This window comes from Abramis brama (assembly GCF_963993115.1).
Source record: "Abramis brama genome assembly, chromosome: 15".
NCBI classification, from domain to species: domain Eukaryota; kingdom Metazoa; phylum Chordata; class Actinopteri; order Cypriniformes; family Leuciscidae; genus Abramis; species Abramis brama.
Window position 1 is genome coordinate 380,493 of NC_139977.1, and position 14,508 is coordinate 395,000.

Consider the following 14,508-nt stretch of genomic DNA (forward strand, 5'->3'; position numbering starts at 1 on the left):
AAGGGGCAGCAGTCTAATAAACCTGCTGCTGTGTTTTAATGCTAATCAAACAAAGGACAAAGAAATACTCACTGCTCTTGACTAAATAGGCTACCCTTTTCAACTTAATTTAGACAGTAATGAATATGCATTTTTTTTTACATTTGATGACTTTATTCCAATTTCTGCACCTATTAGATCTCCCCCGAAAAACTCTAAAAACACTGTTTATTTCATTTGTAGCCTTTTTGTTCTGTTTTATTTATTTGTCCTATATGTAATTTGATTATTTGTTCTTATTTTGTTACTGATTGCTTACTGTAATAATGTTTTAAATTCACATTAATTAGGCTGGTAGTTTTTGTTGTAGTATCAAAATTGGATTAAATAATTGATATTTCACTGGTTTTGACAAACCTTTGAACCGCTGACCCGATCCTCAGCACTGAGCCCTGCTGGAGCTGCTCTAGATATGTGCTGTGCTATTAAATGAAAGATACAATATGATAGAGCAATAGAATGAACAGTGACAGTAACAGAAGCTCATACAATGCATTTTAGCAGGCTTAATTAAGCATGAAAATAACTGAAAGAAATATATATATGATGAACAAATTAAGCCAACTAATTTGACTTATATTCTTTTGGTTCATCTACTAATACATTTAAAAATTGCAAATGCAGTGACAAATCAGGTATCAGTATCGGTACTTGGTATCAGCGAGTACCGAAAATGAAAGTTTGGGTATCGGACTCGTTCTGCAAAAAGTGGTATCGGTGCATCCCTAATTAAAAAATATTTGTTGTTGAAAAAATACAATCGTTTCACGCTAAGTTAACGCTGCAGCCTGTCTGAGATATAGAGCTTAAGTATAAGTATGATATGACTTAATGACTTAATATGATATTAAGTATATGATAAGTATAGAATACAATTTTCATTCTTCAGGTCAATCATATTTTCATAGGGAAAAAATCTGTTTCAATATTCTTTCAATGGTTAAGGTGATTTCCCATGCCTGACAGCGCTGGTCAATGGATTGATCTCTATGACGTGAAACATTAGATATCATGTATGTAATTTGAGTAAAAAAGTGGTTAGGGTTACTGCAGTCAATGCATCCGCTGCTCTTTATCTGTACCATTTAGTTTTATTGGTTTATTTTTGTTTATCTATTTACCTTTTTTAGAATTTGAAAGATAATAAAGATATTGCTTAATAAGAGAGATCTCTGATTGAAGTCCTCAAGTCCTGGAGGTTGATTTTACCATGTCTGTATGAACCCTGAGTAAATGATGTTCTCTGTGTGTGTGTCAGCAGAAAGGAGGCATGTCTGTGACTAAAGTGATGACTGTGATGAAGACGAGGAAGATGCCGCACACCCAGAAGAAGAAGGGAGAGCTGATGGAGAACGACCAGGACGCCATGGAGGTACAGCTGTGTGTGAGACTCACTGAAGCGCTGGAGATGGGGAGAGTTAGAGTTAGAGAGGCTCATGAGGACATCTGCACCTCACAGTTCACCATCACGTGTTCATATGACGATCAGCACAGCCAGACCAGAGACACTGAGGAAGATCATCAGTTCAGTGCGGGACACACGTCTGTACTCCAGTGTTAGTGAGCAGAGCGATTAAAGCTGCTCTCGTCACAGTAATTAAACAGTTACAGATGAAGTTACATTTAGAGGACACATACAGGCAAACCAATCATTATTCACACACCAGATATAACTTCTGATCTTCTCTTCACTAGTGTGATCAGGGCACTATAGCTCACTAGTGTGATCAGGGCACTATAGCTCACTAGTGTGATCAGGGCACTATAGCTCACTAGTGTGATCGGGCACTATAGCTCACTAGTGTGATCAGGGCACTATAGCTCACTAGTGTGATCAGGGCACTATAGCTCACTAGTGTGATCAGGGCACTATAGCTCACTAGTGTGATCAGGGCACTATAGCTCACTAGTGTGATCAGGGCACTATAGCTCACTAGTGTGATCAGGGCACTATAGCTCACTAGTGTGATCAGGGCACTATAGCTCACTAGTGTGATCAGATCAGGGCACTATAGCTCACTAGTGTGATCAGGGCACTATAGTTCACTAGTGTGATCAGATCAGGGCACTATAGTTCACTAGTGTGATCAGGGCACTATAGTTCACTAGTGTGATCAGATCAGGGCACTATAGCTCACTAGTGTGATCAGATCAGGGCACTATAGCTCACTAGTGTGATCAGATCAGGGCACTATAGCTCACTAGTGTGATCAGGGCACTATAGCTCACTAGTGTGATCAGGGCACTATAGCTCACTAGTGTGATCAGATCAGGGCACTATAGCTCACTAGTGTGATCAGGGCACTATAGCTCACTAGTGTGATCAGATCAGGGCACTATAGCTCACTAGTGTGATCAGGGCACTATAGTTCACTAGTGTGATCAGATCAGGGCACTATAGTTCACTAGTGTGATCAGGGCACTATAGTTCACTAGTGTGATCAGATCAGGGCACTATAGCTCACTAGTGTGATCAGATCAGGGCACTATAGCTCACTAGTGTGATCAGGGCACTATAGCTCACTAGTGTGATCAGATCAGGGCACTATAGCTCACTAGTGTGATCAGGGCACTATAGCTCACTAGTGTGATCAGATCAGGGCACTATAGCTCACTAGTGTGATCAGGGCACTATAGCTCACTAGTGTGATCAGATCAGGGCACTATAGCTCACTAGTGTGATCAGGGCACTATAGCTCACTAGTGTGATCAGGGCACTATAGCTCACTAGTGTGATCAGATCAGGGCACTATAGCTCACTAGTGTGATCAGGGCACTATAGCTCACTAGTGTGATCAGGGCACTATAGCTCACTAGTGTGATCAGGGCACTATAGCTCACTAGTGTGATCAGATCAGGGCACTATAGCTCACTAGTGTGATCAGGGCACTATAGTTCACTAGTGTGATCAGATCAGGGCACTATAGTTCACTAGTGTGATCAGATCAGGGCACTATAGCTCACTAGTGTGATCAGGGCACTATAGCTCACTAGTGTGATCAGGGCACTATAGCTCACTAGTGTGATCAGATCAGGGCACTATAGCTCACTAGTGTGATCAGGGCACTATAGCTCACTAGTGTGATCAGATCAGGGCACTATAGCTCACTAGTGTGATCAGATCAGGGCACTATAGCTCACTAGTGTGATCAGATCAGGGCACTATAGCTCACTAGTGTGATCAGATCAGGGCACTATAGCTCACTAGTGTGATCAGGGCACTATAGCTCACTAGTGTGATCAGATCAGGGCACTATAGCTCACTAGTGTGATCAGGGCACTATAGTTCACTAGTGTGATCAGATCAGGGCACTATAGTTCACTAGTGTGATCAGGGCACTATAGCTCACTAGTGTGATCAGATCAGGGCACTATAGCTCACTAGTGTGATCAGGGCACTATAGCTCACTAGTGTGATCAGGGCACTATAGCTCACTAGTGTGATCAGGGCACTATAGCTCACTAGTGTGATCGGGGCACTATAGTTCACTAGTGTGATCAGATCAGGGCACTATAGTTCACTAGTGTGATCAGGGCACTATAGCTCACTAGTGTGATCAGATCAGGGCACTATAGCTCACTAGTGTGATCAGGGCACTATAGCTCACTAGTGTGATCGTGATCAGGACACTATAGTTGATTAGTGTGAGTGAGGAGAGCAGAATAACTGAGACGTGTTATATTCAACATAATTCATGTGTGAGACAGTCTAACAGATGGACGGACAAAACCAGTCAAATATCAGCTGAGTTCATAACTCTGAGTTCTGCTCATATTTTATTACCATTTTCTAAATTATAGCGAATAAACTGTGATAATGTGAGAAATGTTGAAGATGTGCGAATATCCTCCTCCCAGTTCTCATTACACTTCTCATTTTCGTGTGTGTGTAGTATTCGTCAGAGGAAGAGGTCGTGGACTTGCAGACGGCCCTCACAGGCTTTCAGACGAAGCAGAGGAAAGTTCTGGAGCCGGTTGATCATCAGAAGATCGAGTATGAACCGTTCCGCAAGAACTTCTACGTGGAAGTGCCGGAGCTGGCCCGGATGAGCCCCGAAGGTCTGCTTCACACACACTCACACTGAACTCAGGCTACGGCTGTTCCGGGGGATTTCTCTGAGTTACAGGGGTCATGACATGAGGATTTGACAAACAAGATATAATTGAACCATTAAAACATCCCACAAGTTTCAGAGCTTAAAACTTCCAAAGCATTTATTTAATCAAGCTCGAAATACTGGGATCTGTGACATCACACGGGTAAATACATTTGCATATGCAGTGTAAGACATCGACCAATAGTTATAGATCACGCCATAGGCCCCACCCACTGCAATAATAGGCTCCACCCACTGCAATAATAGGCTCCGCCCACTGGCGACACTCAATGTGAGCGTCACGTCAAAAGCAAACAGAAGTAATTATAAAGACTGACGCTGTCTACACTGATACACTGATACAGATGTGTGTTCAGATGTGTGTTCAGATGTGTGTTCAGATGTGTGTTCAGATTATAAAGACTGGTACAGATGTGTGTTCAGATGTGTGTTCAGCTTCTGAAGGACTCCACGTGAAGAACATGAAAGTGAAAGAGTGTTAGTCCAGTTTAAGCGGCTGGTTGGACTCTCTGCACAGACTTCAGAGGATCCCAGCGTTAGAAACATGCGGATGGTTTATTTGATTGGCGTCCCGGATCGCGTCGCAGGATTGTGTGTGTGTGTGTGTGTATGACTAAGGCACAGAGTAATGGAGAGTTCATGAAGCTGTTGTTGAGCGATGAAGCAGCGGCGGTGTTGACCTGACAAAAGCTGCGTCACAGACATCAGTAAATGCTCAGAACACTCACTCGTGTGCACTAGCGAGGGGCGAGTATAGTGTTAGCTGTGCGGTGACGCTAGTTCATCATGACATCGGCGTTTACTCATCAAACCTGATCATGTCAGAGTGAGTGTTCAAAATAATCGGTTTTCTGCATATGTTTGGTTTTTTTTGGTGCAAAACACTTTAACTTTACACTGTGAACCTCAGAAAAACATTAAATGTTGCTGCAAGACAAAGACAAGCTGCAAGTCTCATATGAAATACTTAGGGACAACCTGATACAATATCAGAAGGTGGTGAAAATGGCAAAGTCTAAGTATTTTTCAGATTTGATTGAAAAACATAATCACAACCCAAGAGCTCTTTTTTCCATCATAAATGCTGCTGTTAACCCCTCTGTTGGTCTTTTCCCCACAGAGTCTCTGGCTATGTGTGACACATTTTTAAAATTCTTTGTGGATAAGATAAGTAATATTAGGCAAAATATCTCCACTGTATCTCTTGAGTTTTCTGTCCCGCCAGTTTGCACGGGTCTTTTGAGTTATTTTGAGCCTGTAACTCTGCCCGATTTACAAGATATTGTAGCCAAGCTCAAACCCTCAGGATCTCCCTATGACGCTCTTCCCCCACGGTTTTTTAAACAAATTTTTGAGGTGATTGGGCCCATTGTTCAAAAGATCATGAACAGCTGTCTTGTAGCAGCAACGGTACCAGATGACATGAAGCATGCAATTGTACATCCATTTCTCAAAAAGCCAAATTTAGATCCGGCAGTTCTGACAAACTTTAGGCCAGTCTCAAATCTTTCTTTTATATCTAAGATTTTAGAGAAAATAGTGTTTCATCAATTACAGAACTTTCTTAATGAAAACAAGATATTTGAGGTGTTCCAATCGGGTTTTAAGAAATACCATTCTACAGAAACAGCATTGGTTAAAGTTTTAAATGATATTTTATTGACCCTTGATTCCGGCAAGTCTGCAGTGTTGGTGCTGTTAGATTTGAGTGCGGCGTTTGACACTATTGACCACTCTGTTCTAATTTCACGGCTGGAGCATTGGGTGGGCATTCGGGGAAATGCCCTTAAATGGTTTCAATCCTATTTGAGTAACAGAAGTTTCTCTGTTAATATTGGTGAGTTTACTTCAAATGCAGCGTCGCTTACGTATGGGGTCCCTCAAGGTTCTATCCTTGCTCCGATTTTATTTTCCTTATATATGCTTCCCCTGGGGTCGATTTTTAGGAAGCATGGCATCTCCTTCCATAGTTATGCTGACGATACCCAAGTTTATCTGCCCCTGGGATCAAATAACTTGGGTTTAGATAGTCTGTTGGCTTGTCTAGCAGAGGTAAAGGCCTGGATGTCGCTAAATTTCCTTCACCTTAATGATGGTAAAACTGAGATCATAGTTTTTGAACCATCAGAAGCTGCTAGCTCCCTTTGCCCTAATTTTGGCTCTTTATCTCCATGTGTGAAACCATTAGTGAAGAATCTGGGCGTGGTTTTTGATAGTGCTCTCAAATTTGACAAACAGATTAATACGGTAGTCAAAACCAGTTTTTTTCATCTTAGAGTTTTAGCCAAAGTGAAATCATTTCTTTCTTTTAAGGACTTTGAAAGGGTGATTCATGCTTTTATTTCGACAAGGCTTGACTATTGTAATTCCCTGTATCTGGGCACTAATCAAGCAACTCTTAACCGTCTGCAAATGGTGCAGAATGCAGCTGCCAGGCTCCTTACTGGTGTGCGCAAACGAGAGCACATTACCCCTGTTCTTAAATCTCTGCATTGGCTCCCAATCCGTTACAGAATTGATTTTAAAGTTGTGATGCTGGTTTTTAAATCCTTGAATGGATTGGCTCCTGTATACGTCTCTGATTTACTTTCCATCCACAATCCTGGAAGGTCTCTTAGGTCATCCAACCAGAGACTGTTAAATGTTCCGCGGGTCAGATTAAAAACGAGAGGAGATCGAGCCTTTGCCGTTGCTGCACCAAAACTTTGGAACAGCTTACCTGTTTTTATTAGAACTGCCACTACACTACATGAGTTTAAAGCTAAACTCAAAACCTATTATTTTTCTCTGGCTTATAATTGTAGCTGATTTGTGCGGTGTCTGGTATGTTATGTGTTTTGTCATGTTTTCTTATGTAGTAAATTATGTTAATGCCAATGTTTTGTGCAATAATGTACAGCACCTTGGTCAACAATCGTTGTTTTTAGTGGTGCTATATAAATAAAGTTGAGTTGAGTTGAGTTAAATGATAATACAAATCCATGTCATGACCCTTTTAAAGCTTTCTGAATTGATGATTTCACTGATGATGTAGGGATTGCTTTTATGAAACTCTTACTACATAATAATAATAATGATGATGTTGAGGACTCAAATATTCGAGATCCATCAGAGCCTGCTCTACAGTGATGTACTGTTACCCATGATGCTCAGTGAGCTGATGATGCGTTTCCTCCCCCAGAGGTGAACGAGTACCGCCTGGAGCTGGAGGGCATCGTGGTGAAAGGCAAGGGCTGCCCGAAGCCCATCAAGTCGTGGGTGCAGTGTGGCATCTCCATGAAGGTGATGAACGCCCTGAAGAAGTGAGTACCAGCGCTCTCTCTCCTGATCTGATCACGCTGACTCCACTGAGATCAGACCTAGAGCTGACCTTGACCTTTACAGTTACTGACCTGGCCTGAATCTGTTAGCAGACATCTGTTCTAGTTTTAGTCATAAACTCTTTATTATGTTCAGTTTCACAGAAAACAAGACTTTAGTGTGATTTCACTTCTCCAGTAAATGCATCTTGATTTAAGAGCGTTTAGATGGAAGATGAGCCAGAGACACTGAGGAAGATCATCAGTTCAGTGCGGGACACACGTCTGTACTCCAGTGTTAGTGAGCAGAGCGATTAAAGCTGCTCTCGTCACAGTAATTAAACAGTTACAGATGAAGTTACATTTAGAGGACACATACAGGCAAACCAATCATTATTCACACACCAGATATAACTTCTGATCTTCTCTTCACTAGTGTGATCAGGGCACTATAGTTCACTAGTGTGATCAGGGCACTATAGCTCACTAGTGTGATCAGGGCACTATAGCTCACTAGTGTGATCAGGGCACTATAGTTCACTAGTGTGATCAGGGCACTATAGCTCACTAGTGTGATCAGGGCACTATAGCTCACTAGTGTGATCAGGGCACTATAGCTCACTAGTGTGATCAGGGCACTATAGTTCACTAGTGTGATCAGGGCACTATAGCTCACTAGTGTGATCAGGACACTATAGCTCACTATAGCTCACTAGTGTGATCAGGACACTATAGCTCATTAGTGTGATCAGGACACTATAGTTCATTAGTGTGATCAGGGCACTATAGCTCACTAGTGTGATCAGGACACTATAGTTCATTAGTGTGATCAGGGCACTATAGTTCATTAGTGTGATCAGGACACTATAGCTCATTAGTGTGATCAGGGCACTATAGTTCATTAGTGTGATCAGGGCACTATAGCTCACTAGTGTGATCAGGACACTATAGCTCACTAGTGTGATCAGGACACTATAGCTCACTAGTGTGATCAGGGCACTATAGCTCATTAGTGTGATCAGGGCACTATAGCTCACTAGTGTGATCAGGGCACTATAGCTCATTAGTGTGATCAGGGCACTATAGCTCACTAGTGTGATCGGGGCACTATAGCTCACTAGTGTGATCAGGGCACTATAGCTCATTAGTGTGATCAGGGCACTATAGCTCACTAGTGTGATCAGGGCACTATAGCTCACTAGTGTGATCAGGGCACTATAGCTCATTAGTGTGATCAGGGCACTATAGCTCACTAGTGTGATCGGGGCACTATAGCTCATTAGTGTGATCGGGGCACTATAGCTCACTAGTGTGATCGGGGCACTATAGCTCACTAGTGTGATCAGGGCACTATAGCTCACTAGTGTGATCAGGGCACTATAGCTCACTAGTGTGATCAGGGCACTATAGCTCACTAGTGTGATCAGGGCACTATAGCTCATTAGTGTGATCAGGACACTATAGTTCATTAGTGTGATCAGGGCACTATAGCTCACTAGTGTGATCAGGGCACTATAGCTCACTAGTGTGATCAGGGCACTATAGCTCACTAGTGTGATCAGGGCACTATAGCTCATTAGTGTGATCAGGACACTATAGTTCATTAGTGTGATCAGGACACTATAGTTCACTAGTGTGATCAGGGCACTATAGCTCACTAGTGTGATCAGGACACTATAGTTCATTAGTGTGATCAGGGCACTATAGCTCACTAGTGTGATCAGGACACTATAGCTCACTAGTGTGATCAGGGCACTATAGCTCACTAGTGTGATCAGGGCACTATAGCTCATTAGTGTGATCAGGGCACTATAGCTCACTAGTGTGATCAGGGCACTATAGCTCACTAGTGTGATCGGGGCACTATAGCTCACTAGTGTGATCGGGGCACTATAGCTCACTAGTGTGATCAGGGCACTATAGCTCATTAGTGTGATCAGGGCACTATAGCTCACTAGTGTGATCAGGGCACTATAGCTCATTAGTGTGATCAGGACACTATAGCTCACTAGTGTGATCAGATCAGGGCACTATAGCTCATTAGTGTGATCAGGGCACTATAGCTCACTAGTGTGATCAGGGCACTATAGCTCATTAGTGTGATCAGGACACTATAGTTCATTAGTGTGATCAGGGCACTATAGCTCACTAGTGTGATCAGGGCACTATAGCTCACTAGTGTGATCAGGGCACTATAGCTCACTAGTGTGATCAGGGCACTATAGCTCATTAGTGTGATCAGGACACTATAGTTCATTAGTGTGATCAGGACACTATAGTTCACTAGTGTGATCAGGGCACTATAGCTCATTAGTGTGATCAGGACACTATAGTTCATTAGTGTGATCAGGACACTATAGTTCACTAGTGTGATCAGGGCACTATAGCTCATTAGTGTGATCAGGGCACTATAGTTCATTAGTGTGAGTGAGGAGAGCAGAATAACTGAGACGTGTTATACCCAGAAGCTCTTCATACAGTGAGTTACAGACAGTGACATTTATAAAGATGTGGGACCAGAAATGATTCAGACACTTTGAGCTGATCATGTTTTGCTGAAGTGTGTTTTGTCTTTAATTGCTAATGCTCTTTTTACACACAGACTGAACAAAATGAAGCATTGCTTGGTGATTGGTTGAGCTAAACTGGTATTATCTAATTGTGTAGTTAAATTTAACAGCTGACAGATATTCAACATAATTCATGTGTGAGACAGTCTAACAGAAGGACGGGCAAAACCAGTCAAATATCAACTGAGTTCATAACTCTGAGTTCTGCCCATATTTTATTACCATTTTCTAAACTATAGCAAATAAACTGATAATGTGAGAAATGTTGAAGGAGTCTGAATGAATTTAGCTTTGACTGAGTGTGTTCCCTTCGATTCATTCCCAAAGTTTTCTGTTCTTGGTCTTAAAAAGGTCTTTAAAAAATGTACCTTTAGAAACTCTGTTAGAATAAGATGGTAAGAAATGGTGTTATAATGCAGCGTAGCGAGTGTGTAGAGCTGTAAGTGAAGCGGAAGCCCAACACACTCCATTTCCAATCATGTGACTCCTCTGTACACCCAGACACAGCTACGAGAAGCCGACCCCGATCCAGGCCCAGGCCATCCCGGCCATCATGTCGGGCCGAGACCTCATCGGCATCGCCAAGACCGGCAGCGGCAAGACCATCGCCTTCCTCCTGCCCATGTTCCGGCACATCCTGGACCAGCGGGCGCTGGGGGAGGGGGAGGGGCCCATCTGTGCGTCTCTCACACACACACACACACACTGCTCTCTAGTGCTGGGCGTACACCGAAGACCGGTGTTTATCTTTGTTATGATCTTCATGTTTAATATACGTGTGTGTGTGCTTTAAAGGGTTAGTTCACCCAAAAATGAAAATTCTGTCAGTAATTACTCACCCTCATGTTGTTCCAACCCCGTAAGACCTTCGTTCATCTTCGGAACACAAATTAAGATATTTTTGATGAAATCTGAGAGTTGTCTCACTCCTCCATAGGCTGCTATGTGACCGAAACTTGCTGGCCCAGAAAAGTTATTAAAGAGATCGTTAATATAGTCCAAGTGACTCCAGTGGCTCAATCTTAAGTATATCAAGCGACGAGAATACTTTTTGTGCGCAAAAACAAACAAAAATAACGACTTTATTCCACTTTTCATTTCCTTCTCTCTGGGCCTCGTAGTGTTTTTGCGCTGCGCGTCTGTGTTGCACGTCATCACGCATCACACACATGACCGGCGTCGGCCAATAGTGAGCCTACGTGATGACGTGTAACACAGACGCGCTGCGCAAAAACACTACGAGAACCAACTAGAGGTCCAGAGAGAAGGAAATGAATAGTGGAAAGTTGTTATTTTTGTTTGTTTTGCGCACAAAAAGTATTCTCGTCGCTTGATATACTTAAGATTGAGCCACTGGAGTCACTTGGACTATATTAACGATCTCTTTAATAACTTTTCTGGGCCAGCAAGTTTCGGTCACACAGCAGCCTATGGAGGAGTGAGACAACTCTCAGATTTCATCAAAAATATCTTAATTTGTGTTCCGAAGATGAACGAAGGTCTTACGGGGTTGGAACAACATGAGGGTGAGTAATTACTGACAGAATTTTCATTTTTGGGTGAACTAACCCTTTAAAGGGTTCGTTCCCCACAGCTGAACTCTGCCAGTAATCACTCGCCCTCGTGTTGATCAGCCCGTCAGACTCTCCATCATCTCCAGAACACACATGAGGATGTGTTTGATTATATCAGAGCTGGCTCACTCCTCCAGCCTGACGGGGGAGACGGAGAGGTCCAACTGTAGCTGATCATATGACAGTGTTTCCCGTACATTAGTTCCCAATATCTACACTGCCGCCACACACAGATTCTCCACACGGCTCTGACATCGGTGAATAGACACGAGCACTGCCCGTTCAGTCACACGCTGGTGTTTTTATATGAATGCTGAAGGGAACGGACTGTCTTTAGAGAAGTCTAGATGTTATTTTCATTTCATCTTTCCCGATAAAGCAGCGTTTGTGAGATCATGACAGTAAAATAGATCAAATCCTCTGCAGTATTTCCTCTTATCAGTAGAAGTGTGGTGAACACACAGTCATGCGTGAAAAAATGAAATACTGTCATACACTGTGAAACCGGGATCATTTAGAGAAATACCGTAATATAAACGTTTGGTCACTCCGCCCAGCACTGGTGCTAACGCTCACAGTAGTCATGTGATCTGATGCTCTTACTGTACTGTTTCTAAACCTGTCCTAACCGTAACCCTCTCTCTCTCTCTCTCTCTCTCTCACACACACACACACAAAGCGGTCATCATGACCCCCACTCGAGAGCTGGCTCTCCAGATCACCAAAGAGTGCAAGAAGTTCTCCAAGTCTCTGGGTCTGCGTGTGGTGTGTGTGTACGGTGGCACGGGCATCAGCGAGCAGGTGTGTGTTCACACACTACACGCACTACACACCTGTCACTGACACACACTCTAACTCAGTGCTGTGTCCTCAGATCGCAGAGTTGAAGCGAGGAGCAGAAATCATCGTCTGCACTCCCGGCCGGATGATCGACATGTTAGGAGCCAACAGCGGTGAGTGTCATGTGACCAGCAGGAGTGTGTGTGTGTGTGTGTGTGTGCGCGCTGCTCAGAGGATCGTTCTGGGCTCAGCACCAGTTCAGTGTGTTTGGCACATTAACGCCCGTCACTCGTTAAGATCCGATATCTCTGGAACTGGACCCGAGTGGGCCTCGAACACAAGCACAGAAGAGGAGTCTGGGAAACCAGAATCTATAATAACATCAACTTCCGATAACCCATTAACCTTTATATTTGAGGACGATAACCGATATATTGGCTGATAAATGTAAATCCACATTTTTATATAATTGAGAGCCTGACAAAAGTCTCAGCATTAAAGCACACAGTTATAAAGATCTTATGATGTGTTTGTGTAGCCGATATGACAGGTGTTGCACTGAACTGTGTTTTCCTTTTTTAAAGTTATTCCAATCATATTTCAAAAAAAATGAAAGCCCATAATGTTGATCGGTGCGCATCTGAAGAGTCTCAGCTGGAGGAAACATTATTCATCAGCGCTAATACATCAGCCAAATATTCTTATTGAGCTGATACCGAAAACATTAAAAATGAGCATATATGGGCTGATGCGGATAAGCTGGCCGAGATATAATCCCTAATAACTTTAAGACTTCTAGAGTTACAGGCTTGGGGAAATAACTCAGTCACCGTTAGCATATAATGCTACAGAGATGGATAAAGTCAGCAGATTTCACTAATAAACCGATCTCTGTTTAAACATAAAGTGATGCTGCCATCTTTCTAAAGCCATCTTAACCCTCCTGTACAAGACGGCGGATTACTCAGTAAATATTCATCCGAGAACTGTAATATTTTGGGTTTCTTCTTCATTAATGTGTCTTTCACCGCACTGAAAAGCTCAAACGTGGGTCACGAGTGCTGTTGCGCACTGAACCTGGAGCAATCCTCATCTACTTGAGCCACAGGTAGGCAGATCTCCAAACCCCCAGAATGCAGTGCGGCCACACCCAGAGCCGTGTGTGTGCTGTAAAGCAGCAGTGTGTGTGTGTGTGTGTGTGTTGTCTGGCTTCCACACATGCGAGGTAATCTGTAATATGCTTCCTCACAGGTGCTCGTCTGAGCCGGTCCTCAGTTAATGTATGATGTGGCTCTTGTGAGTTTACAGGTTCCCCCGGCCCTGAGACGGTACGCGTCTCCATCCGCTGGCCCACTCTTGTCTACCAGGAGTACTGTGGCTGTAGTGTTTGTTAGCCGTGTTAGCTCTGAGCTGATGCTAATGTTGCTGAGCACTGCAGTGTGTTGATCTGCTGAATGCTGTGCTTCAGGTCGCGTGACGAACCTGCGCAGGGTCACGTATGTGGTGATGGACGAAGCCGACCGCATGTTCGACATGGGCTTCGAGCCGCAGGTCAGTGACTCTGGAGCGGCTGGAAGGGTTTCGCGTGTGTGTGTGTGTGTGTGTGAGAGTGTGTATGTGTGTATTAGAGCTGTCACTAACGATTATTTTGGTAATCGAAGCGTTTCTTTTTTTTGTGGTAATAAATATAGACCCAAGTGAACAATTACGTTTCAAAATGACTTTAATATGACGAGGCAATAATAATTGGCTCAAATAAAGTATCAGTAGCGAGTAATCATGTGGTTTTATTGAACAACACTGTTAATATACAGTGGAGCCGCAGTTACACGCGTGTAGATGGTCACTCCGGCACACGTGTGCTCATCCATCGCAGCCTCGGGCTTCACAGTAGCTCTACGCTTTATCATGATATTTAAATGGTTGTAATATATTGTGCAGCCTTAGAAAGCTCTAATAATGCAGTTTATGGATTCATGTCAGTAATGCAGCACTTTTTTTTGCAGTATTTTTCTAGTTAATTGACGAGGATAAATTGCAGTCGTCAAGGGTGTTTTAAAATTGAATGTAATCGAGGAATAGTGACAGCCCTATATATACATATACATATACATATACATATACTTTT

At 43.1% G+C, this 14,508-nt stretch overlaps 1 protein-coding gene across 3 annotated transcripts in view; it reads left to right on the forward strand.

The window, feature by feature from the left end:
- The window catches only part of ddx46 (DEAD (Asp-Glu-Ala-Asp) box polypeptide 46), a 35,707-nt gene that overhangs the window by 10,902 nt on the left and 10,297 nt on the right, over positions 1 to 14,508 (forward strand). For 2 of the 3 annotated variants that reach the window (XM_084137529.1, XM_084137528.1), the window contains exons 7-13: positions 1,301 to 1,411; positions 3,933 to 4,098; positions 7,339 to 7,459; positions 10,528 to 10,703; positions 12,280 to 12,401; positions 12,475 to 12,553; positions 13,849 to 13,931. In XM_084137529.1, coding sequence (XP_083993655.1) covers positions 1,301 to 1,411; positions 3,933 to 4,098; positions 7,339 to 7,459; positions 10,528 to 10,703; positions 12,280 to 12,401; positions 12,475 to 12,553; positions 13,849 to 13,931 — 858 coding nt within the window. Of the gene's footprint in view, positions 1 to 1,297; positions 1,412 to 3,932; positions 4,099 to 7,338; positions 7,460 to 10,527; positions 10,704 to 12,279; positions 12,402 to 12,474; positions 12,554 to 13,848; positions 13,932 to 14,508 lie in introns of all 3 variants that reach the window. The other variant, XM_084137527.1, reaches the window with a different exon arrangement.